The 27,122-nt window shown below is 50.0% G+C and overlaps 3 protein-coding genes across 4 annotated transcripts in view; 2 read left to right on the forward strand and 1 right to left on the reverse strand.

Annotated features, from left to right (window-relative positions):
* The window catches only part of LOC133357031 (lateral signaling target protein 2 homolog), a 267,632-nt gene that overhangs the window by 133,810 nt on the left and 106,700 nt on the right, over positions 1–27,122 (reverse strand). The window lies entirely within an intron of this gene.
* Positions 17–5,940, forward strand: LOC133357087 (pre-mRNA-splicing regulator WTAP-like). 2 transcript variants are annotated; one of them, XM_061574866.1, is made up of 3 exons: positions 17–874; positions 2,548–2,702; positions 3,309–5,940. In XM_061574866.1, exons 2-3 carry the CDS (start codon positions 2,567–2,569, stop codon positions 4,400–4,402), a joined length of 1,230 nt encoding a protein of 409 aa, XP_061430850.1. In that variant the 5' UTR covers positions 17–874; positions 2,548–2,566; the 3' UTR covers positions 4,403–5,940. The 2 variants fall into 2 exon arrangements, with proteins under 2 accessions (XP_061430850.1, XP_061430849.1); XM_061574865.1 differs by having other exon boundaries at positions 18–2,702.
* LOC133357079 (sulfotransferase 6B1-like) lies at positions 11,731–25,557 on the forward strand. The gene is made up of 9 exons (XM_061574851.1): positions 11,731–11,857; positions 12,696–13,353; positions 14,471–14,595; positions 16,247–16,333; positions 17,082–17,208; positions 17,724–17,818; positions 18,648–18,804; positions 20,341–20,464; positions 23,447–25,557. The coding sequence occupies exons 1-8, from the start codon at positions 11,762–11,764 to the stop codon at positions 20,451–20,453; spliced, it is 1,458 nt and encodes a 485-aa protein (XP_061430835.1). The 5' UTR covers positions 11,731–11,761; the 3' UTR covers positions 20,454–20,464; positions 23,447–25,557.

Here is a 27,122-nt window from a genome sequence, read left to right on the forward strand (position 1 = left end):
CAAAACGTTTAAAAAAAAACAAAAACAAAACAATCGTCTTGCCCCGCAGACTCTTCTGGCGTAAGAACGGGGGGGGGGGGTGGTGGAGGAGGAGGAGGAGGGGGGTAGTCGCCTCTCCTGCGGTGGCCCCACCCGCGATGGGGGACTTGGCGGGAGGACCCGGAGGCCCCCCCCCCCCCCCATCTGGACCCGGCCGCTGGCTCCACCGCCGCCACCTCCAGAGCCCGAGGGGTTGTGTTTCTCGTACGAAACGACGAACACACGAACACAGCCATTGTGTCGCCGGCCTCGGAGCGCCGGTTCATCTGTTGACTCGCTTTTTCCTCCCCTCACAGGAAAACGCAGACACGCGACAAAAACCCCCACGGTTGTGTGAAATGCGTAACTCTGTAGCATTAACCTGCCTGTAAAGCTATCCCAAACTATAATTTTAATTGACTCTTGGTCGCACCTGCTTTGCTCACCGGCAGTGAAGAACACTTATCGCAAAGACTGAAATTTTGAAAGGGCCACTGCGCACACTCATAGACTCGCTGACTTGTAGCCGTAACGCCTCTAAAGCAGCGGCGGTTGCTGCGTCTCTAGTGCCGCAGAGGAGGAAGCGGCGGTTACTTTCGCCTTTTTGGCGTGCAAACTGTTAAGCGTCCGCATTAAAAAGGGCAAGAGAAGTAGTCACGATCACCTCAAACCCAGCATCAAGATCACCACCGATTCATTTGTGGCGGCTGAACGCTTAGGCGAGACGTCACACTAAAGGTCCTAAGCGTTCCCCGCTCGCTCCACTGACTCTGTCCTGATTGACTGAACTGTGGGCTCGCGGGCTTAGCTCAGGCAGTCTCGTCGCTTGCCGATTCCTCCCTGAACCATTCAACAGGTATAACGAACGAACGTGCATTCACCAAAATTAACATCATGACGTCGTTTCCTCTGAAAATTTTCTGTGGCTCGTGTTGGATGTACGTAGAGACGGTCTCTGTGGTTTAAGTTCCTGAAGGTGCAGATCTATTTGTGTGTGTGTGTGGGAATTTTAAGTGGGCAGGGGCTGCACGTTTGACCACTTCATTTAAAAATAATAATCTCGTCGCATTGTTTAATGATAGACTTTGTTGAATGAGTTGTTCAATCAGCCAGTGGTGCCAAACACCTGTTAATTGTCCTGATCAGGAACATTACCGATTAATTTTATTAATTAGGGTTGCTTACCTCGTTAATTAAATGTAAATGCTGTCGGTATAAGTTTTTCAAGAGGGAAGTGGTGAAACGTGTAGATGTGGGTGCTTGTAAGTGGCGATCGTGAGTCAGTACTAAGAATGCTTGCATTTATGTAGATAATTATAAGTACGATTTTTCTTAAGTTGGCATGTTTTATGTTTTTTTTATTTCACCTTTTATTGCAGCTGGAAAACATCTACCGAGTAATTGCACTTGTTGAGGGATTAATGGTTAAAAAAACTAATTAGAGTCTCAGTTAAAACTGTAAAAACATTTTAAAGGAAGTTTTATCATTCAAGTTGCTAGTGTAATGTGTGAGGGGTATGTGCATGTCTTCTGTTTTAATGGGAGCGGTGACACAGTTGTTAGCGCACTACGTTACGAACCCGGCGACCCGAGTTCGATTCCCACTTGTGACCTATAACTGTGGTGAACATGTGAACTAGTCCTGAGCCTCCCCAAGGTCGACTCGGCCTTAAATGAGTACCTGGTGTGAAGTGTAAGCATCAGCACTGGGGAGACGTAGGCGGCCGGGCGTGGTGTTGGCCACCCACCCTCGTGCGCCGTGCCGGCCTTCATTGGTACTCGCTAAGAGCAATTGCCCCAACAGTCTGTTAAAGGCTACGCGGGGGATTTTTGATGTTTGTGTTTTGTGGCACCGCGTGTTTGCTGTACATCACAATGTGGATAAATGCAGTCACAGTAATCTCTCCCGTGAAGGCGATGTAACATTATGGTACACACTTGTAAGATCCTCTCAGTCATAATTGACAGCCATTTGTTGCAAGAAGGCCTCCCCATGCCAAGTCGGGCATGGGGGGGTTGTATTCCATTGTATGTAAGATCTACTTTCTAAAGAGTCGCGTAAATTGGAGCAAGGGGTAGTCAAACTCACGTTAACGTGTTGCGCTGTTTAACCATCTGTGCTGCAGAGTATTAACTCGTCCCATTAATATTGTCAAAAGAAAAAGTACGAATCGTACAAAGTTAAATCTCCACCTGCTTTTTTTTTTTTTCTCGATGCAGGCAGTTAAAACGAAAATGTTGTCTGGGCTGAAACGTAGCCGTGCTTGAGTTTTAATTTTGTGACGGGCTGCACCAAGCGCGGACGATAGATTACCGCTGCGATCGCCCGGCCAAGGCATGCATTGCCTGTCGACTAATCTCAGAATCGGAATTTCTATTTATTCTGGAGGAATCCGATGAGTTGTAAAGCTCTTTTCCATGACATGTCTCTTCCCTCTACGAGGGCTAGCGAGAACCCCCTCCACACCCCCCTTTGCCGCGTTTGTGTTTTTCGCCTTTGCCGAGTGCCGTGCCGACTGTTGTTTGCAGCCAAACGGGCAAGAAACTCATGTCGAAGTGCCGCATGTTAATCCAGGAGAACCAGGAGTTGGGTCGGCAGCTGTCGCAGGGGCGCGTTGCGCAGCTCGAAGCCGAGCTGGCGCTCCAGAAGAAGTACAGCCAGGAGCTCAAGAGCGGCCAGGACGGTGGGTGGGGGGGGTGGGTTGGCGAGCGTTTTGAGCTATGGTTATGGTCTTGTGAACGGAGTGGCCCCGTGCGACCGGGAGTTCTCGCTAGCTTGGGTTGGTTTTTGCGCTCAACATCCGAGAGCCAGTTGCTGGTCGATTTTCCGCGTGTCCGTGAAGATTGTGGGGTCACGGTTCGGTTGGTGTGAACTGATTGTTTTTGGTCTCGTCAGTACTTTCTCACAGTTTGCTCCGTGTGAATATCGAACTTCACCGTACGTAGCCAACCGTGCTAATCTAAGGTGTTCCACGAGTCTTAAAAGTTACATTTGTTCATAATTTGGTTACACTACAAATTGTTTGCATGTGTAAATGAACGAATTCATGCTTTTTAATGATTGACCCATGAAATGTTGCATGCTTACCATACGGGCACAGTGGCCTGGGCACATGTGGATGTGTCTACTGTCGTTAGCTTGCGTGTGTTGTATGTGTGTGGTTGAGCCACTGACCCACACTGTCTCTCGGCTTCAATGTTAAGTCACCGATGGTGCTCGCGTTCACGACGAGGCTTGTGTCTTTTTGGCACGCCGCTCACGTACGTGTGTTGGTGTAACGCGCGCGCAGAGCTCAACGACTTCATCATCCAGCTGGATGAGGAAGTGGAGGGCATGCAGAGCACCATCCTGGTGCTGCAGCAGCAGCTCAAAGAGGCACGGCACAAGTTGCAGCAGGTGTCCGCGCCTGCGCCCGGCACCGGCGGGCCAACGACCCACGGCCCAGCCGCCTGTCAGAGCCCGCTGACCACCGCCGCCGCCGCCTCCTCCTCCGCTGCGGACGGTCCGTCCCCCACGCCGCCGCCGCCTCCGCCACCCAACGCAACTGCGGCCCGCGCGCCGTCGGAGTCGCGCTCCAGCCCCGGGCGCTCGCCGGCGCGGCTCTCGGAAGCCAGCGCCCACGGGGCCTCCGACGCCGACAGAGACTTCTCTCCGCCGCCCTCCCCGGATGACGGCTCCGGCTGCGCCGGCGGCTCGTCGGACCGGGCCGGGGAGCTGCGTTCGTGCTCTCCGGCCGAGGGGACGTCCTCGCGCGAGCCCGGCGGCAGCGGCGGCGGCGGCGGCGCCGGCGGGGGTGCCGGTCGGATGGAGACGGAGTGCGCCGAGAGCCCTGGAGAGGGCGGCGGCGGCGACAGCCGCGTAGCGTCGGCGGAGCATCCGTCGGCGTCGCCGGACACGGCGAGCGGGCCCCAGCAGTCGCCGGAGCAGTCGAACGGCGTGTGCGTCGCCAGCAGCAGCACGGCGGCGCGGCCCCGCTCGGCCGACAGCGCCGGCGGCGCCACGGAGCCCGCGGCCTCCTCGCCGCTTGACAAGGAGGAGGACGACGACGACGATGACGACGACGACGAGGAGGAGGAGGACATGGAGACGGGCGGCGCCGGGAGCGTGCGTGGGAACCACCTGGCGGAGGAGCGCGGGGGCGGCGTGAGCAGCAGCGGCGGCGTGGTGAAGGGGTACGAGGACATCGACTCCCCCGTCGGGAGCGACTCTCCGCGGAGCGGCCCGGCTTCCCCCAAGCCGGCGGGGACCGCGGGTGCCGGAGGGGTGGAGGCGGACACGGCGGGCGGGGCGACGCTCAACGGCTTCGAGCACCCGTCGGACACGGACTCGGACGACGATGACGACGACGATGAGGAGGATGACGATGACGAGGGATCGAGCTGATTGAGCCTTGGCGCCACGGGGGGTAAACGGCGCATCCCCCACTCCTATCACCCCTTGTACAGGAAAAAAAAAGATACGTTACAAAGCACGCTTCTAAATATTGTTGGCGAGGAGACGGATGTTGCGAGCGTTGGTTCGCGTACGGCGTTCTCCCGTTGCCGCGCAGACTCCGTGATGATTGCGGCGGTGCGAGGTCGTGTCTGCGCCCGTAGACCGTTTGGTTCTCCAGTGGAAATTGCTCGTGGCTTGCCAAGCTGAGTCAAGTTAAGTGAGCGGGCTTCACCTGCTTTTTAATTTGGTGCCGCGGTGGAGAGATGTTAAATACCTCGCCTGGTATATAAGAGGTCGTGGGTTCGATCCCGACCCTGACGCTTGTATACTTGGAGTTTGCATGTTCTCCCCCTGGTCACCTGGATTTTTCTCTGGGTCCTCCGGCTTTTCCCTCCACATTTAGAAACATGCGTTTAGATTATTTGGCTGAAATACATTTCCACATGATAAGCCACTTCGTTGAGCTATCATTTGTGGCCAGGTCGCTTATGAACAAGAGCTATATAGCTCAGTGGGCCATGCCTGGTCAAATAAAGTAAAACTAAATTTCTGTTTATATTTTTGTTAATTTATGTAACCCGCACGGAGATCGTTTGCGCTGGCAGAGCGCGAACGATCTGATTTTAAGCGCGAGCCCTTCGGCGAGTACACCATCGTGGTAGCTGCCAACGTGCAACATCACGACCTTAACGACGTAGCATTTTGTAATTTTAATTCTTTTTTTAATTAAACCCACGCTGCCACTGATGGTGGGTTGAGGTGGGCCCTGCAGGGCACGCGGGCGGGTCTGGTGTCACGGGCAGAAGTGCCCGCTACACAGGCAGAGAAGAAGCCTTCTCGGACACAAACACACACGCGTGCACACACAGCAGAGAAACCCACAGTCTAACCGTTGTGTTTGCGTTTTTATTGTCCCACCGTTTGAAATGAACGCGTGGAAGGGCGGTGGTTTAACGAGCGTTTGTGGAGGGTGAAGCCGGTGGGTTGTGGTGAATTGGTGTCATCCGAGGTGGAGTGAAATTCGGGGGCGGTGGGACCGCCATGGGTGGTGGTGTTAACCGTGGCTTCTTCTGATAAGAGGGCGCCTTTGATTACCGTCATGAAAACTGGCGGCAGTTGGCGTGAGAAGGTGTTGCCTTTCTGCTCAGCGTGTCACGATTCATCACGTACAGTCGATTCTTTACACTCCCGATGCATGCATCGAATTGTGTAGGGATTTATGTGTTTGATGCAAACTATATGCCGATGAGAACTATATGCCGATATACCTTTAGGGCACAACGACAACTGGACAGTACAAATGAGACGAAACATTGTAACAAATCCTCGTTTAACAACAATTCTTCGAATCTCTCGGGTGGTGATGAATCAATATAGGCGTAACTGATGTGACGTTGTTATTGAAAGCGATCTCCTTCCTTGAACACAACCATGCCCCTAACTGTGATTGTTCCAATTGAGAATCATTGGCGTGCCCCCCCCCCCCCCCCCTGTTAATAAATGCAGTTACCCATGTTAATAACGGAACACCGAGGGACGCGGCATCTGCATCACCTGCTGTTCACGCCAACATGTTTAATGACCCGTTTTTTCCTGCGCCCTTGCGGGCTGCTCAGTCGTCGCCCCCACGTCCCGCATTTGCAGACACGGTCGTTCTGAGCAAGTTGATCGAGGTGCCAGGCGGTTGCCCAGAGCTGGCGACGCTTCACAGCGCTCGGCGACGGTGCGACTGAAAGATATTACTGGTGGTGTAGGATTTTCCAACTCTCCGTTGGTACACGTTGTCGTCTGGTGTGTGTGCGCGCGCGCGCCGTCATCGTCATCCTTTGATTAACGTGCTCGTGACCTGCAAAGTGTAGGGCTCGCTGGTCAAGGCATAGTCGGAGTTGGGCGGCAAGCCACGAAACCAGTTGGTAATACCCCACCTCCGTAGGTTGTTGTCAACGTTGGCAGGAATACAAGTTGTTTGGCACGGGTGCCACTTGCACTGTTGTTACCTTTGATGGTTTGAAATTGGGACGGGGACCGTCTTTTTGTTTGGCGGCAGCGCCGGTTTTCACGGCTTCTTGTGACCACCTTGGGTGCCCCTTTTTCCCCCCAAAGTGTACCCGTGGGACGTGTCCGTGCCCTAGATCCATGCCTGCTGCGGCGGGGGTCTTGCTGGCCGCAGTTTGTGTATATTGGGGTGCACTTTGTTAATACGCATCAGATCAGCCCCGATATTTAACCCCGAGTGGCTCGCAATGATTAGGTGCGCACGTGTTATTTTCTGACAAATGACCAAAATAAAAAACATGCGTGTGCTTTTTTTTTGTATTCTACACCCGAAGTCATCTTTGTGCTTTTGCCTGCAAGCTGATTGCGTAAGTGTGCGTGTGTGGAATCCCCGGTGCGTGTGAATTAACGCGAGACCGATGATATTTACATATGGAAAAGAGTCCTTGCCCGTAAGATTGGCAGTTGATCAGCATTATTTCAAGCAAGCTTCACTCTTGCTGGTGAGACGTTGCATGTCAAAACCGGCCCAGAGATGGTATTAACACATTCCTGCGGAGGGAGCTGGTAGGAACGTTGGGTTGCTCAGTCAATGGCCAGGGTCAACGGCGGCGTGGTGTATTCCGCAAATATGCCCGACTGAGGGCGGGCACAAGCCGGCGTGAGTAGGTTAAACGTTGAGTTTTATAAGGGCACCACGGGGTGAGCAGCTCCTCCCCACCCAGCCCCTCCCCACCCAGTCCCACCCTCCCCACCCAGCCCCTCCCTGCACGACGGACGGACACAATAATCCCCTATGGGCTGGTGTAACCAGGAGATTCCTACCAGTAAAAGTACTGCTATATAAAGCATTCCGAGAATGCCATGCGGCTGATTGGTTGTGTCAAACATTGTTTATTTTTAACGTCGAGACGGATATGAGCAGGAGACTTTGCCCCTTAAATTAATTACACACGGGCGAGTGGCTTTGCTAAATCTGGCAATCATTAAAATTCCCGAATCGTCGCTGCAAGGATGCGTTATAGATTGTCATCGCGTTACTGGCCGAGTTCGTACAGCTATCCAGTCGGCAGTGATCGTTGAGGCAGGCAAGACTCGTCGAATCTGCGGGTAAAATTAAGCTTCACACCCCCCCACCCCTTACCAGACATGCACCCTCTGTAGATTCCACATTTTTTTCTTCTCTTTTTTCTTCTTTTTTCTTCTTTTTTCTTTCCTCTTGGTTCTTTCGGTAAAGTCACGTAGAAGGGAAGTAATAAAAGAATAAAAATAAAACAATAAAATAATTCTCACGACGTTTCGGCCACAACGCAAGCAGCCGTCCTCAGGTGAAGAATGAAACACCACCAAGCTTGGAGCGTATATTTAAGCTGGTTTGGAGGGGGGAAGAAGAGCGCCTTGACAAAATAATTTGCATATCAAACATTTAGCATATTTATGGCAAATGCGTAGGAGTTGGGCGGGGGGTTTATTATTGTATTACTTCCCTTCTACGTGACTTTACCGAAAGAACCAAGAAGATGAATCCTTGCAGTCACGAAAGCTTCAAATCTAGAATCAAAGAATCCTATTGCACCGCCACGGCAACCAAACAGCCGCCTCAAACCAACCTCGACAGTGGCTTCACCTGGGAGACCCAAGCCAATGTGGCCCAATAGCGCCGCACGTATCTCATCATCCGCCTCCGTTAATGGTCAACGCGCTTCGACACAAAATTCCCTCCCGGGTGAGGGCAGGCAACAGCTTGTGAAAGAAAAAATAAGCTCGTGAACTCTTGCCCCCACGTGCCCCTTATCGCGCGTCCCCTCGTTTGACCTTCACGTCTTAGTTCAGTTGGGCAAGATTGGGTGGTTACAGCTAAAATAAGTATAACCAGTGAAAACAAAGTTTTTCACTATAAATCCTTTATATGCGTGGCGGCTAGAGTCCTCTCGTCCTCTGGCTTGAGATGGCTTGCCACCTATGGGTCAGATGATTGCAGTATTAAACAATTGGTAATTAAATATTTAATTTGTTTTCCCTAAACAGTGTAAAATTTTGGAAAAAAAAATTTCACGAACATTAATTGTCTCGCACAACGAGTCTGTGTGCAATCACGGGAAGTGGGTTAAAAAACGACCGAAAGGTTTGCACGGTCGTAAGCAAGCAAGCACGCAAGCAAGCAAGCACGCAAGCAAGCAAGCACGCAAGCAAGCAAGCGAACTTAATATAAAAAAATTAAAAAGAGGAGCCAGCTCGTTGGCCTTCAGTCTTCACTGGTTCTTCATCTTGGCTTGATCGAACTGCCTCTCTGCGCTCCGGCTCCCACCTTTTATACGATTTCCCACCGAGGGGCTGGTTTCTGTGGGATCACACAGGCCCCCCCAGCCCCCTCCCCATCAAGAGGCCCTGGGCGTACATCACACAACTGCCCAGAACAGGTGAGTACCGCTTCCCATAGAGGGGTGAGATCACACACGTCACACAGCCCCCCTGCCCTCAGGAAGCCTGGCCAGAGATGACACGGTCACCCTGCACCGGTAAGTATTGTAAGTCGGCCGGTTTGGCGTGTGTGTGCATCAATACCACCACCACCACCATCACACAGGTAAGACTCCGCCAGAGGGACACTTCTCATATCTGCAACGAGTGCATCTTTTGCCACCAAGAAAATCCACCGCTTGCTTTGGGCGTCATATCCCTAACCGCTGCCAAACAACAAACACAAGCCACACAAACCCACCCACTGCAGCCCTGTGCAAAGGAACGAGCTCCCAAAGCCATCCCCACGCTACGCGATGACTTTGCAATAAAACTGGCATTTAAAGGCGCCCTGTGCTGCAACGAGCTCTCAAAGCCCTCCACGCTACACGATGACATTGCAAAAAAAAAATGTACCCGTAAAAACAAAGTTTTTCACTATAAATCCTTTATATGCGTGGCATCGGTTTTATTTTATTATTCATTTCTGTTTTTCTTGAGTAAAAGTTTCGTTTTTATCACATTGGTATTTTAAATTAAATATGAAATTTGTATTTCCTAAAAAGTGGAAAATTTTGGAAACATTTTTTCACGAAAATAAATTGCCACGCACAACGAGTCTGTGTGCAAAATGTCGTCAGCTCGATTGGATCACGGGAAGTGGGTTAAAAAACGACCGAAATATTTGCACGGTCGTAAGCGCGCAAGCAAGCAAGCAAGTGAACTTAATATAAAGGATTTAAAAACTGCCCGGTCAAAGCAAAGGTGACGCCGTGACGGGCCGCGAGGCGACGTCCCTATTGCATCCGTCTCTCGTTACCTGGACGAGATCAAAACTTGGTCCAATGGCTGATGGGGCTTTCAGACGTCAGGCACCACCTTTGTGCAAATTGTCTTGCCCCAAACAGTCCGTTAGGAGCAACTCCGTCGGTCGGATTTGTAGGGCTCGTCTGAAAACCACGTGAATTGTCTCATGCGTGTCCGTCTGTTTTTGCTTCTTGGTTTGAGTATGAAGGGTTTTTATGCTTACGGGAGTGTGTTGTTAAAGCGCCGTGACGCCTTGTGTGAATGGCGCTGTATATGCACACAGCTGAGTTTTACTTTGCTATGTTTTGGACAATTCACGAATCCGTCCGTGCGTTACCACACCGACGACAATTGCCGAACATGAGTTACCAAGAACATAAAAGGAGAACAAGTAAAAGGTGCTACCTGAACAACACATCCCAATAGCTGATAACAATTGTGTTGACATCGCTTGGAGACAATTAAAAACAATAACAAAAACGTCCAAGGGACCGGCATCAGTGTATCCGGACCAGGCAGCTGATCTCCGATCTCCATACTGCACGCAGCACCCTGCCGTTATCACAACTGCTGTGTTTTTTTAAAGTTTGGCTGGCTGACTTGCCTGACTGACTGGGACGAACGGAACGGCCACGTCCGAAACGCGTTCGCGTTGCTCGTTATCGCTAAATAGGCCCCCTCGCAATACGTAAGGCGAGCCGCAGAGAGAGAGAGCGTCCAATGTTCGAATTGCTCTCACCTCTCAACGCTGCCGTGCAGCAGCTGTTCACACATTTCCCAATGGCGTGGCTGTTGTGATTTCAGAGCGATTGTATCAGCCGGGCCAGGTGACGCAAGACTTTGGCAAACTCCGTCTCACATTTTCCCCCTCCCTCCTTCCTGCCAAGCAATGTATCATTACTGGAGGGGAGAAGGCACGACACAGTCAATGTTCAACAAACTCTCAAAGTCTTCTTGGTTCTTTCGGTAAAGTCACGTAGAAGGGAAATAATAAAATAATAAAATAAAACATTATAAAATAATTCTCACGACGTTTCGGCCACAACGCAAGCAGCCGTCCTCAGACGCTGTCTCCCCGACAGACCTGGTCTTCACCTGAGGACGGCTGCTTGCGTTGTGGCCGAAACGTCGTGAGAATTATTTTATTATGTTTTATTTTTATTATTTTATTATGTTTTTATTTTTTTATTTCCCTTCTACGTGACTTTACCGAAAGAACCAAGAAGATGAATCCCTGCAGTCACGAAATCTTTAAATCAAAATTATTAACTTTGTTATTTTACAGGAAGAGGATGTCTCCTCAACTCGGGCTTGTCGCCTGATGATGCTGGTGGTTGTTGTTGTTGTTCTTCTCGTTGTAATTACCGGCGAGCACGTTATTAGGTACTCGACTTGTAAATGTTGTGGCGGGTTTACTCTCCAACACACAACCGGTGTGCTGAACTCGTAACGAATCGGCACGTTTTGGCTACGTGACAAATATTGCCAATTGGCTGTGTCGGGTTGCGGCGGATTCAGGTGGAGAACAGGTCTGCCTTCTCGACAGATCTGTTCTCCACCTGAAGACGGCTGCTTGCGTTGTGGAGAACAGGTCTGTCGAGAAGGCAAACTGCTGCTTGCGTTGTGGCCGAAACGTCGTGAGAATGATTTTATTATGTTTAATTTTTATTATTTTATTATTTTCCTTCTACATGACTTTACCGAAAGAACCAAGAAGAAAAAAGTTAAGAATTGAAGGATAACCGAGGCCTTCATTCCACACCCCAAGTCCCCGGCCTTGCCGTGGGGACTGCCTCATCCTCATTCTGCCTACCTAACCCACTCTTTTTGTGTCAAGAGTTTAACTATTTAAAAAAAGCACTGTGCTCTTTGTAGCTATTTTTTTTGTATGGCAGAAGCGACCTGGCTGTCGAAAACGATTGGTCAACGAAGTGGCCTTTTCATCGTTTGTGGGGATTTATAGTAGATCCCAAATCATTATCGAGACACTTACGTTCATTATAAATTGTGGAGGGTAAAATAAAAACCCAGAGGACCACAATAGAAATGCACGAGACCACGCGGAGAGAGAGAAAGAGACGCAAACTCCAAATTTACAACAGCCGTCGGCCTGGACTGAACCCACGACCTTTTGCATACCAGGTGAGGTAGATACGATCTCGCTTTAGCCCTCCCTCCCTACATCCCTGCCACCCTTCCTCCACCCCTCCCTCCATCATTCCATCAATCCATTCAATCATCCCTTCCTCTCTCCACCTATCCATCTCTCTCGAGCAAATGAAAAAATACAATCACTTTACTATGCAAGTAAAAAAAAATTGTGCTTTAATATTTGTTTTTTTATTTCATTTCGGGCCGGTTTTATAACATACTAGCGGGAAGTACCCGGCGTTGCGCGGGCGAAAGATATATTTTAAAACTTCTCTTAAAAACATTACATCTACATACACAGATACTAAGCTATTGTGAAAGGCCGGTGGGCCGTTTGTCCATTTCTCCACCAACAAATTCATAAGAGGCTTGCAGAAGTGCAAAAAAATTTCGATTTAAAGCTTTCGTGACTGCAGGGATTCATCTTCTTGGTTCTTTAGGGAAAGTCAAGTAGAATGGAAATAATAAAATAATAAAAATAAACCAATAAAATAATTCTCACGACGTTTCGGCCACAACGCAACAGACCTGTTCTCCACCTGAGGACGGCTGCTTGCGTTGTGGCCGAAACGTCGTGAGAATTATTTTATTATGTTTTATTTTTATTATTTCCATTCTACCTGACTTTACCGAAAGAACCAAGAAGATGAAGTACAAAAAGTTATAGAAAGTGGGTGGTGGGGGGGGGGTAATTAGTTGATCTAATAGGTTGGCCCCGCACCAGCTTAATCCGGCACTGCCCCCCCCCACCATGGACCATGATGATGATGATGCCACAATCAATAAGCTCCCTGTGTCACCTTCTTGACACGTGAGCGCACTCCGGCAGGCCGTGAGAGACACACAGAGAGAGAGGGGAGGAGGGGCCAGAGTTAAGCAACGCCGATTGCCCTCCAGGCAGCTGACAGCATCCCTGACCCTCGCTTCCACAAGCCAGAAGCGAAGTCTCTGCCCACACTCCGTCGTCTCAGTACTGTCTGCGAAGTCGGCTGCTGCTGCTGCTGTTGTTGCTGCTGTAGCTTCTATAGCTGCTGTTGCTGCTGTTGCTGCTGCTGCTGTTGCTGCTGTTGTTGCTGCTGCTGCTGTAGCTGCTGTTGCTGCTGTAGCTGCTGTAGCTGTTGCTGCTGTTGCTGCTGCTGCTGTTGTTGCTGCTGTTGTTGTTGTTGCTGCTGCTGCTGTAGCTGCTGCTGTTGCTGCTGTAGCTGCTGTTGTTGCTGCTGCTGCTGTAGCTGTTGTTGCTGCTGCTGTTGCTGCTGTTGCTGCTGCTGCTGCTATGGCTGCTCCACACTTGGAAGTCAAGACTAGTGCCATGATCGAAGCGTTCAACAACGTGATGGAGGAGTCGGAGAAGTTACCCGAAGACAAGAAGCTGTCCGTGGTGGACGGAATCAAGTACCCGAGTTTGCTGCAGGCAGACACTCTGAAGCTGCTGCCCGGCTTCGTGGCGCGGCCAGACGACGTCCTGCTGGTCACCTATCCCAAGAGTGGTACGTAGGTGTGTCTGTGTGGGTCTGTGTCTGTGTGTGTCTGTGTGGGTCTGTGTGTGGGGTGTGTGTGTGTCTGTGTGGATGTGGGTGTCTGTGTGTGTCTGTGTGTGTTTGTGTGTGTGTCTGTGTGTGGATGCGTGTGTCTGTGTGGGTGTCTGTGTGTGGGTGTCTGTGTGTGGGTGTCTGTGTGTGTCTGTGTGTCTGTGTGGGTGTGTGTGTGTGTCTGTGTGTCTGCGTGGGTGTGTGTGTGTGTGTGTCTGTGTGGGTGTCTGTGTGGGTGTCTGTGTGGATGTGTGTGTGTGTCTGTGTGGGTGTCTGTGTGGGTGTCTGTGTGGATGTGTGTGTGTGTCTGTGTAGGTGTCTGTGTGTGTGTCTGTGTGTGTGTTTGTGTGTGTGTGTCTGTGTGTCTCTATGGGTGTGTGACTGTGTGTCTGTGTGGGTCTCTATGTGTGTATGTCTGTGTGGGTGTCTGTGTGGGTGTCTGTGTGGGTGTCTGTGTGTGTGCCTGTGTGTTCGTGTGTGTGTCTGTGTGTCTCTATGGGTGTGTGACTGTGTGTCTGTGTGGGTCTCTATGTGTCTGTGTGTCTGTGTGTGTGTCTATACTATGTGTGTCTCTAGTGGGAAGCGGTAGTGTAGTGGTTAGCGCTAGGCTGCGCTACGAACCTGGGGACCTGGGTTAGATTCCCGCTCACGGCCAACACCAGTGACGATTTTCTGAACCAGAAATGGGCCTCTCCTAGGTCGACTCAGCCTCCAATGAGCACCTTGTGCGGTGTGGAGTGAACATCGCCACTGGGGAGACAAAGGCGGTCGGGCGTGGTGCTGGCCACCCACCCCATCGTGTACCGTTCTGGCCTTCATAGGTGCTCGCTAACAGCACTTGCCCCTACAGTCTGTTAAGGCTATACGGGGGGTCTTTTCCTTGTATGTGTGTGTCTGTGTGTGTCCTGGCGAAGAGCACTTGCCCCAGCAAATCTGTTGAGGCTATACAAGGGGGGGGGGGGGGTTCTTTGTCTCTGTTCTCTGTTGCTGACTTACATGAATGCTGCTCGCTACCAGCACTTGCCCCAGCAGTTGTCTCGAGGCTATGCGGGGCACCTTTGTCTTTGCGACCCAGGCTGCAACTGGGTGTCGCGCCTGCTGCAGAACATGATGTACATGGCTCACCCGGCCCTGGAGGAAGCGATGAAGGGACACGCTCACCTGCCCCTCCTGGAGTTCGGGCCTCCAGGAAAGATGAAGGTGATGGAGGGGTCATGGAGGGGTCATGGAGGGGTGGGGGAGAGATGTTAACTACCTCGCCCGGTGTGCAGGAGGTCGTGGCTTCGATCCCGACCTTGACACCTGCTGCTGTATATTTGGAGTTTGCGTGTCTCTCTCTCTCTCATCATCATCACGGTGGCTAGGGGATGTTAACTACCTCGCCTGGTGTGCAGGAGGTCGTGGCTTCGATCCCGACCCTGACGCCTGCTGCTGTATATTTGGAGTTTGCGTGTCTCTCTCTCTCTCATCATCACGGTGGCTAGGAGATGTTAACTACCTCGCCTGGTGTGCAGGAGGTCGTGGCTTCGATCCCGACCCTGACGCCTGCTGCTGTATATTTGGAGTTTGCGTGTCTCTCTCTCTCATCATCATCACGGTGGCTAGGAGATGTTAACTACCTCGCCTGGTGTGCAGGAGGTCGTGGCTTCGATCCCGACCTTGACGCCTGCTGCTGTATATTTGGAGTTTGCGTGTCTCTCTCTCTCTCATCATCATCACGGTGGCTAGGGGATGTTAACTACCTCGCCTAGTGTGCAGGAGGTCGTGGCTTCGATCCCGACCCTGACGCCTGCTGTATATTTGGAGTTTGCGTCTCTCTCGCTCATCATCATCACGGTGGCTAGGAGATGCTAACTACCTCGCCTGGTATGCAGGAGGTCGTGGCTTCGATTCCGACCTTGACGCCTGCTGCTGTTTATTTGGAGTCTGCGTCTCTCTCCCCGTGGTCGCGTGGATTTTTCTTCGGGTCCTCCGGTTTTTCCCCTCCGCTGTTTAGAAACGACGTCCCCACGTGTTCAGAGTGTGTGGCTGCTGCTAGACATTTCCACGCGATGATGGTGACGATCACGAGCCCACTTCGCTGAGGTTATCATTTGTGGCCAGGTCACTTGTGAAAGAAAGCGATGCAGTAGCTCAGTGAGCCTTACCTGGTAACAACACAAATTGAAGAAAGATAAGTCATATTTAAAAAAAAAACTTTCTTTAAAACACGCTTTTATGAAATGTACTAGTTATTGCAAAACTCCACGACTCCAGGAAGTGGTGAGTGAGTGGGTGAGTGAGTGACCGAGTGGGTGAGTGAGTGTGTTGTTATGATTAGCAGAGTGGTGGGTGAGTTGGTGAGTGAGTGAGTGGGTGAACGAGTGGGTGAGTGTGTTGTGACTAGCAGAATGGTGAGTGAGTGGGTGAGCGTGTGAGTGAGTGGGTGAACGAGTGGGTGGGTGAGTGTGTTGTTGTGACTAGCAGAGTGGTGAGTGAGTGGGTGAGCGTGTGAGTGGGTGGGTGAGCGAGTGGGTGGGTGAGCGAGTGGGTGTGTGGGTGAGTGGGTACGTGGGTGGGTGAGTGTGTGAGTGAGTGGGTGAGCGAGTGGGTGAGTGAGTGTGTTGTGACTAGCAGAGTGGTGAGTGAGTGGGTGAGTGGGTGGGTGAGCGAGTGAGTGGGTGAGCGAGCGAGTGAGTGGGTACGTGGGTGGGTGAGTGGGTGGGTGAGCGAGTAGGTGAGTGAGTGTGTTATTGTGGCTAGCACAGTGGGCGAGAGAAACACACAGCAGATAAACAAACGGACCAAACGATCTTGTGTGAAGCACGCGCGTGACAACGTGCCCCCCCCCCCCCCCCCCCGCTGCGTGCAGGACCTCGATGTGGCCCCCTCTCCTCGCCTCTTCGTCACTCATCTCTCCGATCTCGTCCCGAAGGGGTTCTTCCAGTGCGGCTGCAAGGTGAGGGAGACATGGGGGAGGGTGGGGGGGTGAGGGCGCTTTCCAAGTGACGATCCACTCACGGTTGGTTACGTACGGCGCGAAAGAATTTCGACGTAAACACAGGTGCACGTGGGTTATTATTCTTTGGTTTTTTATTTTTTATTTTATTTTTTACCTTCTACGTGACTTTACCGAAAAAACCTAAGAATATGAATCCTTGCAGTCACGAAAGCTTCAAATCTAGAATCAACGTGGGTTATTCTTCCCCTTCTCCCTGGTCAGCGGGTCTGAGATGGTCACCACGAACCCCTGACCCCCTAACCACACATCTCCCTCATCTCCCCCTGTGACAGCTCCTCGTCAGCGAGAGTTGAGCGCGCTATTCTGACTCGCGATGTGAACTTAGACCCTTTCGCACCGTACGTAGCCGACCGTGCTAATCGGAGGTCCACATGTACTTACGCAAACCTGTCAACCCCTTATCAGTGCCCACCTTATAACAGACCAATTCAGACCTTATTGCTCATCCCCGTGCCTCTTATAAATCTCAAAGTTCATCCTACAAAGTCCCATCGCAAGGGAGAAACGCAAACAAATTATACACATTTGTTTTTGCCCGTATTGAAACGGCTGTACGCCGTATGGACCTGTACAAGAATACGGGGTAAACCATATGGGTTGACAGGTATGCATACGTCTGCCTGCCTGCCTGCTCGTCTGTCCATCTGACCATCGCCTTGTCCGACTGCCGCCCCGCGTGGCCCAGGTGGTGCTCATCTTCCGAGAGCCGAAGGACACGGCGGTGTCCTTCTACCACTTCTACAACAACAACCCGGGCCTACCCTCTGTCGGCTCCTGGGATGAATTCTACCGCATGTTCATGGAGGGAGACGGTGTGTGTCCCCTGTGTGTGTGTGTGTCTCCGCGTGTCCCTGTGTGTGTGTGTGTCCCTGTGCGTCCCTGTGTCTCCATGTGTCTCCGTGTCGCTGTGTGTCTCTGCGTGTTCCTGTGTCTCCCCATGTGTCCCCACGTCTGCGTGTTTCTGTGTGTCTCCATGCGTCCCCGTGCCGCTGTGTGTTTCTGTGTCTCTGCGTGTTCCTGTGTCTCCCCATGTGTCCCCGCGTCTGCGTGTTTCTGTGTGTCTCCGTGCGTCCCCGTGCCGCTGTGTGTCTCTGTGTCTCTGCATGTTCCTGTGTCTCCCCATGTGTCCCCGCGTCTGCGTGTTTCTGTGTGTCTCCATGCGTCCCCGTGCCGCTGTGTGTCTCTGTGTCTCTCCGTTGCGGTCCTGATGGTCCCTCCATGTCCGCTTGTGGACCCCTGTGTGTCCCCGTGTGTCTCCCCGTTTTTCCATTGTATCTCCATATGCCCCCATGTGCCCCCCCCCCCATGTCCCCGTGTCCCCCCTCAGTGGCTTGGGGTTCCTACTTTGACCACGTCAAGTTCTGGAGCAAACGCTGGGAGGACAAGAACATCCTGACGTCGACCTACGAGGAGCTCAAGGCGGTGAGTGACCCCGTGACCCCGTGACCCCCTGGAGTAATGACGACCCCGTAGCACGATGATCTCGTGACATCACAACTAAGTGGCCACGTGGGCACATGAACCAGTGACAGCGTGGACTCATAAATAAAAACCCAGTGCAAATATAACGACAGACAGAGGTCCCATGAAAATCTAGGCACAGGTGCAAGTAGGCTGTATATTTTAACAGTGGCAATAACGCACGCGAATCGTGATAAAAACAGTCCAAACGTTTGAACAGGAGGCGTTGAGTATAAAGTCAGGTACAGGTTAAAGATAAGCTCCGTCCACCCGCTATGGCAGTGAGTGGTTCCCAACCACTCTTACTCTTAGTTTTTTCGGTAAAGCCACGTAGGTAAAAAATGAAATAAAAATTAATAAAATAATAAAAATCATGACGTTTCGGAGGCAACACAAGTCTCCGTCATCAGGTGGGACCATCACAGCCAGATTTGCTGCATCAAGTGAGGCAGCGATTCCAAGATGCAAGTTCTTAAATACAAGTTAAGGGGGAGGAGAGGGGGGGGGGAGCTTCTCAGAATGTGGTAGCCAATGAATGGAACGTATTGGGAGGGGGGGGCAGGGCTAAAAGAGAGCACAAGGTGTAAGTAGACGTCAACGTGGACGTGTTTGTGCGCAAGCCCCTGTTGGTGCACATGATGACGTATTGGAAGGGGGGGGGCTGGGCTAAAAGAGAGGACCACTCTGTCCGCCGTCCAAGACCACCGTGTGTCGTGCCGCCGCGGTCTGTGCAGGCCACGTGGTGACCGTGGGGGGGCGGCATGTTCATCGTCCCCTTTGGTGTGTCCAGGACCTGCCAGGGGAGCTTCAGAAGATGTCCACCTTCCTGGGGCTGGGTCTGTCCGGGGAGCAGATCTCCACCGTGGCTGACAACGGCACCTTCAGCGCCATGAAGGCCAAGGCCGAGGCTGACAATCTCAAGTTCGGCAAGGTGGTGTTCCGCAAAGGTGGGTGGCCTGCATCCCCCCCCTTCCTTCCCTACCTCCAGGGTGGCGCAGTGGCAACACTCACGCCTCACGGTGAGAATGGACGCGCTTCGATGGGTGCCTCGGCCACCTCCTCTCACGTGGCGTTTGTATTTTCTCTCTCACTTGATATTCGTATTTTCTCTCTCACTTGATCTTCGTATTTTCTCTCTCACTTGATATTCGTATTTTCTCTCTCACTTGATCTTCGTATTTTCTCTCTTACTTGATCTTTGTATTTTCTTTCTCACTTGATCTTCGTATTTTCTCTCTCACTTGACATTCGTATTTTCTCTCTCACTTGATCTTCGTATTTTCTCTCTCACTTGATCTTCGTATTTTCTCTCTCACTTGATCTTCGTATTTTCTCTCTCACTTGATCTTCGTATTTTCTCTCTCACTTGATCTTCGTATTTTCTCTCTCACTTGATCTTCGTATTTTCTCTCTCACTTGATCTTCGTATTTTCTCTCTCACTTGATCTTCGTATTTTCTCTCTCACTTGATCTTCGTATTTTCTCTCTCACTTGATCTTCGTATTTTCTTTCTCACTTGATCTTCGTATTTTCTCTCACTTGATCTTCGTATTTTCTTTCTCACTTGATCTTCGTATTTTCTCTCTCACTTGATCTTCGTATTTTCTCTCTCACTTGATCTTCGTATTTTCTCTCTCACTTGATCTTCGTATTTTCTTTCTCACTTGATCTTCGTATTTTCTTTCTCACTTGATCTTCGTATTTTCTCTCACTTGATCTTCGTATTTTCTCTCTCACTTGATCTTCGTATTTTCTCTCTCACTTGATCTTCGTATTTTCTCTCTCACTTGATCTTCGTATTTTCTCTCTCACTTGATCTTCGTATTTTCTCTCTCACCTGATCTTCGTATTTTCTCTCTCACTTGATCTTCGTATTTTCTCTCACTTGATCTTCGTATTTTCTCTCTCACTTGATCTTCGTATTTTCTTTCTCACTTGATCTTCGTATTTTCTTTCTCACTTGATCTTCGTATTTTCTCTCTCACTTGATCTTCGTATTTTCTCTCTCACTTGATCTTCGTATTTTCTCTCTCACTTGATCTTCGTATTTTCTTTCTCACTTGATCTTCGTATTTTCTTTCTCACTTGATCTTCGTATTTTCTCTCACTTGATCTTCGTATTTTCTCTCACTTGACATTCGTATTTTTTCTCTCACTTGATCTTCGTATTTTCTCTCACTTGATCTTCGTATTTTCTCTCTCACTTGACATTCGTATTTTCTCTTTCACTTGATATTCGTATATTCTCTCTCACTTGACGTTTGTATATTATCTCTCTCCGCGCTCTGCATGGGTTCTCTCCGGGGTTCCATAGCTCTCTTCTGTCGCTTAAAAATGCACGATGTAAATATTTGTGTGCCTCACAGTGGCCGTGTCATGTGACTCACAATGGCCGTGTCATGTGACTCACAATGGCCGCATCGCGTGGCTCACAATGGCCGCGTCGTGTGGCTCACAATGGCCGTGTCGTGTCCGGCACGCAGGGGAGGTGGGCGATTGGAATAATCATTTCAGTGAGGAGCAGCGCGTGGAGCTGGAAGCAAAGTACGTGGAGACCCTCGGGGGTACGTCCCTGGCTACCCGACTCAACTACTAGACGACTACCAGGTGAGAGGTCTCAACTACTAAACAAGAAGTGTCAACTACCAGATAAGAGAGGACTCAACTACCAGATAAGAGGTCTCAACTACTAAACAAGAGGACTCAACTACCAGATAAGAAGTCTCAACTACTAAACAAGAGGTCTCAACTACCAGATAAGAGGTCTCAACTACCAGGTGAGAGGTCTCAATTACAAACAAGAGGTATCAACTACCAGATAAGAGGTCTCAACTACTAAACAAGAGGACTCAACTACCAGATAAGGGGTCTCAACTACCAGATAAGAGGTCTCAACTACTAAACAAGAGGTCTCAACTACCAGATAAGAGAGGACTCAACTACCAGATAAGAGGTCTCAACTACTAAACAAGAGGTCTCAACTACCAGATAAGAGAGGACTCAACTACCAGATAAGAGGTCTCAACTACTAAACAAGAGGACTCAACTACCAGATAAGGGGTCTCAACTACCAGATAAGAGGTCTCAACTACTAAACAAGAGGTCTCAACTACCAGATAAGAGAGGACTCAACTACCAGATAAGAGGTCTCAACTACTAAACAAGAGGTCTCAACTACCAGATAATGGGTCTCAACTACCAGGTGAGAGGTCTCAATTACAAACAAGAGGTATCAACTACCAGATAAGAGGTCTCAACTACTAAACAAGAGGTCTCAACTACCAGATAAGGGGTCTCAACTACCAGGTGAGAGGTCTCAATTACAAACAAGAGGTATCAACTACCAGATAAGAGGTCTCAACTACTAAACAAGAGGTCTCAACTACCAGATAAGGGGTCTCAACTACCAGGTGAGAGGTCTCAATTACAAACAAGAGGTATCAACTACCAGATAAGAGGTCTCAACTACTAAACAAGAGGACTCAACTACCAGATAAGGGGTCTCAACTACCAGATAAGAGGTCTCAACTACTAAACAAGAGGTCTCAACTACCAGATAAGAGAGGACTCAACTACCAGATAAGAGGTCTCAACTACTAAACAAGAGGTCTCAACTACCAGATAAGAGAGGACTCAACTTCCAGATAAGAGGTCTCAACTACTAAACAAGAGGTCTCAACTACCAGATAAGGGGTCTCAACTACCAGGTGAGAGGTCTCAATTACAAACAAGAGGACTCAACTACTAAACAAGAGGTCTCAACTACTAAACAAGAGGTCTCAACTACCAGACAAGAGATGACTCAATTGCCGGACAAAGAGGACACATGGGAACACACAGAGACATGGGCTGACACGGGGAGACATGGAGACACACACAGGGGGAGACATGGAGACACACACAGGGGAAGACAAGGAGACACACACAGGGAGAGAGACATGGAGAGACATGGGGAAACACTTCTTGCTGAGCAGCGAGCCCGTGATCACGTCCAGTGGTTGCGTGTGGCCGCTCCCCGTGGATCGCTGTAAACTCCGGATTGGAGTTCTCCTCCTGGCACGGAGCACGGAGCGAGCAGAGAGGCAGGCGTCGACTTGTTGTGTTTCCAGAGGTGGGACAAAGTCATTGTTATGCAAGTCCAAGTCGAGTCTGAAGTCATCAAATTCATGACTCGAGTCTGACTCGAGTCCAAGTCACATGACTCGAGTCCACACCTCAGAGGTGGGACAAAGTCATTGTTATGCAAGTCCAAGTCGAGTCTCAAGTCATCAAATTCATGACTCGAGTCTGACTCGAGTCCAAGTCACATGACTCGAGTCCACACCTCTGTGTGTTTCTAACCAAAAGCAGCTCCGCTCCGTGCATTCCTGCGGGTCTGCTCCGGGTTTTAGTGAGTCGCCCGCTTCCCCAAGGTCAGGTCACGAATCGGTCTACATTGGGGCCATCGCAGGGAACATTGCACGTGTGTGTGTGTGTGCGTGTGTGTGTCTGTTGGGGGGGAGCGGTGGCGCAATGGTTAGCGCTACGCTGCGCTATGAACCCCAGCGACCCGAGTTCGATTCCCGCTCACGGCCAACACCCAGTGACGATTATCTGAACTGGTCCTGGGCTTCCCCTAGGTTGACTCAGCCTCAAATGAGTACCTAGTGCGATGTGTAAACATCGCCACTAGGGAGACAAAGGCGGTCGGGCGTGGTGCTGACCACCTACCCCCTCGTGTACCGTTCCGGCCTTCATAGGTGCTCGCTAACAGCACTTGCCCCTACAGTCTGTGAAGGCTATACGGGGGATCGTTGTTGGAGGGGGGAGCCGTGGCGCAGTGGTTCGCGCTACGCTGCGCTACGAACCCGGCCACCCGAGTTCGAACCCCGCTCACGGCCACCAACAACATCGGTGACGATTATCTGACCCGGTCCTGGGCGTCCCCCTAGGTCGACTCAGCCTCAAATGGGTACTAGGTGCGGTGTGTACTGTGTAGTGAACATCGCCACTGGGGAGACAAAGGCGGTCGGGCGTGGTGTTGGGCACCCCCCCCCCCCCCCCCTTGTGCCGTACCGGCCTTCATAGGTGCCACTCGCTAACAGAACTTGGCCCAACAATCTGCTAAGGTTATACGGGGAGTCTTTGTCTTTCTGTGTTGGTCGTTGGGGTGGGCGTCCTTATCGTAATCGAACCAAAGTACTGCCTTGGCAAAGAGTTCATCCGGTCGTGTGCCGAGCATGTGTCAACACACAAAGGCAAAAGATCTCCGTGTAGCCTTGAGCGGCAGCTGGGGCAAGTGCTGTTTTTTGTGAGTGACCTAATCGGGGCGTGGGTGGCTGGGTGGACAACGCCACGCCCGGCCGCCTTTGTCTCTCCTGTGGCGATGTTTACACACCGCACCAGGTACTCATTTGAGGCTGAGTCGACCTAGGGGAGGCCCGGGACCGGTTCAGATAATCGCCACTAGTGTTGGCCGTGAGCGGGAATCGAACCCGTGTCGCCGGGTTCATAGCACAGCGCGCTAACCGCTACACCACCGCTCCCCACTACACACACGCGCGTGTGTGTGCGTGCGCGTGTGTGTGCGTGTGTATGTTGTGTGTGTAGTGCGTATTGCGTAAAACTTCAGTGACCTCTCAACTGCCACATTTCAACACAGGACTGCAGAATCACTCGGCAGATGTCACGACTGCCCGAGTGCCGTTGAAGACCACAGCTCGATAGGAAGGAATGAATCGGCGTTATGAATGAGGAAATGAAGGAGGGTTCGGTAACTGCCTGCATATTTGCCATATGTATTGTTTTTTTTTCAACCCCGGGTGAGAACTTAGAGGATCCAAGGATGAGAGTCCACACCTGTAAACCCCGTATTACTATACACTACACTATACACTACACTATACACTACACTACTATACACTACACTACTATACACTACACTATACACCACTATACACTACACTATACACTACTATACACTAAACTATACACTACACACTACACTATACACTACTATACACTATACACTACACTATACACTACTATACACTATACACTACACCACTATACACTACACTATACACTACTATACACTACACTATACACTACTATACACTACTATACACTATACACTACTATACACTACACTATACACTACACTACACTATACACTACTATACACTAAACTATACACTACACACTACACTATACACTACTATACACTATACACTACACTATACACTACTATACACTATACACTACACCACTATACACTACACTATACACTACTATACACTACACTATACACTACTATACACTACTATACACTATACACTACTATACACTACACTATACACTATACACTACACTACACTATACACTACACTATACACTATACACTACACTATACACTACACTATACACTACTATACACTACACTATACACTACACTATACACTACACTATACACTACACTATACACTACACTACAAACTACACTACTATACACTACACTATACACTACACTACTATACACTACACTTTACACTACACTACATACCCTTTATCAGTGCCCTATCTTATTACAGCCCAATTCAGACCTTACTGGTCACCCCGTGCCCGTTATAAACTTCAACGTTCATCCTACAAAGTCCCTTTACAAGGGATGAGAAACACAAACAAATTGACGCTAATTTTGTTTTTGCCCCTATCGAAACGGCAGTACGCCGTGTGGACTTGAACACTGAATTTCCCTGTACAAGAAGAACCCGGGGTTTAACCCGTACGGGTTGACAGCTTCGAGAGTTCTAGATTTGAAGCTTTCGTGACTGCAAGGATTAATATTCTTAGGTTTTTTCCGGTAAAGTCACGTAGGTAAGACATTTAAAATTACAATTTTTAAAAGTCAAATAAAAATTTAATAAAAATCACGACGTTTCGGAGGCAACACAAGCTTCCGTCTTCAGGTGGAACCGTCACAGCACGATAGCTGTATTAATTTTAATTTTTTTACCTACGTGACTTTACCGAAAAAACCTAAGAATATGAAGCTTTGAGAGTCGCCATTGTGAGGGATGTGATGAGACTCTCATACCAACATTGGCAAAAGTAAAAAAAAAACTGAACAGAACGGGAAGGGCAAGGGAGCGAACAGGAATCGCCGCCCCCCCCCCCCCCCCAAAAAAAACACAACTGCGTGGACCACGTGACAAATCGAATACCTTACACGGACACAATGCGACGTGGTTTCACGCGGTTGCTTCGAACTGTTGCTGGCGTTGTTGCTCGTCCAGGGGTTCGGCAACCTGCGGTTTAACAGCGGTTACTTGCGGTGACTCTTTGGTTGCCCCCCACCCGCCCCCACTAGAGGCCGATCAAAATTCGGTTTCGGTTTCGGCGACGAAAGTTGGCAAATAGCCTCTTTCGGCAAAGTTTCGGTTTCGGCCGAAAGTCAATTTGTAACTTTCGGTTTCGGCCGAAACCAGAAACTCAGTTTCGGTCGGCCTCTAACCCCCACCCCACCACCCTTTGTGGGCAGCCGTTTAAAAAATTAACTTAAATCTTATAACGTAATTTCACATAAAGATAATTGATTAAATGTGGTAGGGAATGGGTTCACTGTGGAATGTCTCGCTAGTGACAACAACATTGTACAACTGTCGCAAACTCTCTAAGCGAGGACATCTATCTATATATATATAAAATCGTTCATGTCTGTCTGTCTGTGTGTGTGTGTATTTCGGCCCATACGCACTTTCATTGGACGGCGGTTGCCCCTGGCAACGGCTAGCCACGCCTTCGCCGCTTTCATTGGACCTGGCAACGGCTAGCGACGCCTTCGCCAAGGGCTGCAGTTTCATTGGACGGCGGTTGCTTCTGCCAACGGCTAGCCACGCCTTCGCCACTTTCATAAGCTCCGTATTTAATTAAATAATAGCAATTACACATTATTGTTGGAGCGCTGAGGGGGGGGGGAAGGAACGCCACCCGTACCCTGCCTCTTCCAAGCTGACAATTTTAGGCGAGGCCGCAGGCTTTGCACGCTACTAGGCCTCGACACCCACCACGCCACTCTGAGGTAAATTCATCAAAGTTTTTCCTACTCTTCACTACACCCCCACCACAATGTGTGCTATTAATATTACTTTTAAACCCAACGCGCCAACAATCGATTACTTTAATGTTCACTGTACAAATACTCATTAAGCTGGGTGAGCGTACTGCCAGTCTATCATGTACACTGTAGCCTGCTTATTAAGCTCGGTGAGCGTACTGCCACTCTATCATGTACACTCTAGCCTGCTTATGAAGCTGACTGCGTGTACTGGCAGTCTATAATGTGGACTGTAGCCTGGTTATTATAATCGATTCTTTATATGTTCTTTGTACAAACAGTCATTAAGCTGCTTGAGCGACCCCAGTTCGATTCCAACTCACGCCCACCACCGCTGACGATTATTTGAAACGGACCTGGCCCTCCCCTAGGTCCACTCAGCCTCAAACGCGTAACTGCTGTCGTGTGTGAACATCGTCACTGGGGAGACAAAGGCGGCGGGGCATCGTGGATCCAAGTCCCGGGCGAAGCCGGGTCATGTGTATGTGTGTTTGTGTTTATGTGTATGTCTGTGTGTCTCTATGTATGTGTGTATGTATGTGTATGTATGTGTTTGTGTGTATGTGTGTGTGTATGTATGTGGGTTTTTTTTATGTCTTTATGTGTATGTCTGCGTGTCTCTATGTATGTGTGTATGTACGTGTGTGCATGTGTTTGTGTGTATGTATGTGTGTGTCTATGTATGTGTGTGTATGTGTTTTTGTGTATGTATGTGTGTGTATGTATGTGTGTTATGTGTCTTCTGTGTCTGCATGTATGTGTGTGGTATTGTGTATGTGTTTGTGTGCATGTATGTGTGTGTTTGTGTGTATGTGTATGCCTGTGTGTATGTATGTGTGTGTATGTGTGTGTATGTGTTTGTGTGTATGTGTGTGTATGTGTTTGTATGTGTTTGTGTGTTTACGCTCGCATTACACAAATGTGTTGCTGGTCTAAGGCGTTCCTCGCACAGCATTGCCGGCTTTATTTTTTCAGTCGTTACTGCCTTACGCACCCTGAAGTCGTGTGTGTCTGCAGCAAGCGCGTGTATGTGTACCTATGGACGCGCGCGCGTGTGTTTGTGTAGGGGGAACGGTAGTGTAGTGCTTAGCGTGCTGTCTGTGTGTGTGTGTCGTCTGTGTGTGTCTGCGTGTGTCTGTGTGTGTGTCTGTGTGTGTGCGTGTGGTGTGT

Source organism: Lethenteron reissneri, chromosome 56 (assembly GCF_015708825.2).
Source record: "Lethenteron reissneri isolate LAM-NWPU_2019-01 chromosome 56, ASM1570882v1, whole genome shotgun sequence".
In the NCBI taxonomy this organism is placed as follows: domain Eukaryota; kingdom Metazoa; phylum Chordata; class Hyperoartia; order Petromyzontiformes; family Petromyzontidae; genus Lethenteron; species Lethenteron reissneri.

Coding starts and splice junctions, on each gene's coding strand:
- LOC133357079 (XM_061574851.1), top strand. CDS start 11,762: ATGCACGAGACCACGCGGAGAGAGAGAAAGAGACGCAAACTCCAAATT. Junction 11,858..12,695: donor CACGACCTTTTGCATACCAG/GTGAGGTAGATA, acceptor GCACTCCGGCAG/GCCGTGAGAGACACACAGAG. Junction 16,334..17,081: donor TCTTCCAGTGCGGCTGCAAG/GTGAGGGAGACA, acceptor CGCGTGGCCCAG/GTGGTGCTCATCTTCCGAGA.
- LOC133357087 (XM_061574866.1), top strand. CDS start 2,567: ATGTCGAAGTGCCGCATGTTAATCCAGGAGAACCAGGAGTTGGGTCGG. Junction 2,703..3,308: donor GCTCAAGAGCGGCCAGGACG/GTGGGTGGGGGG, acceptor ACGCGCGCGCAG/AGCTCAACGACTTCATCATC.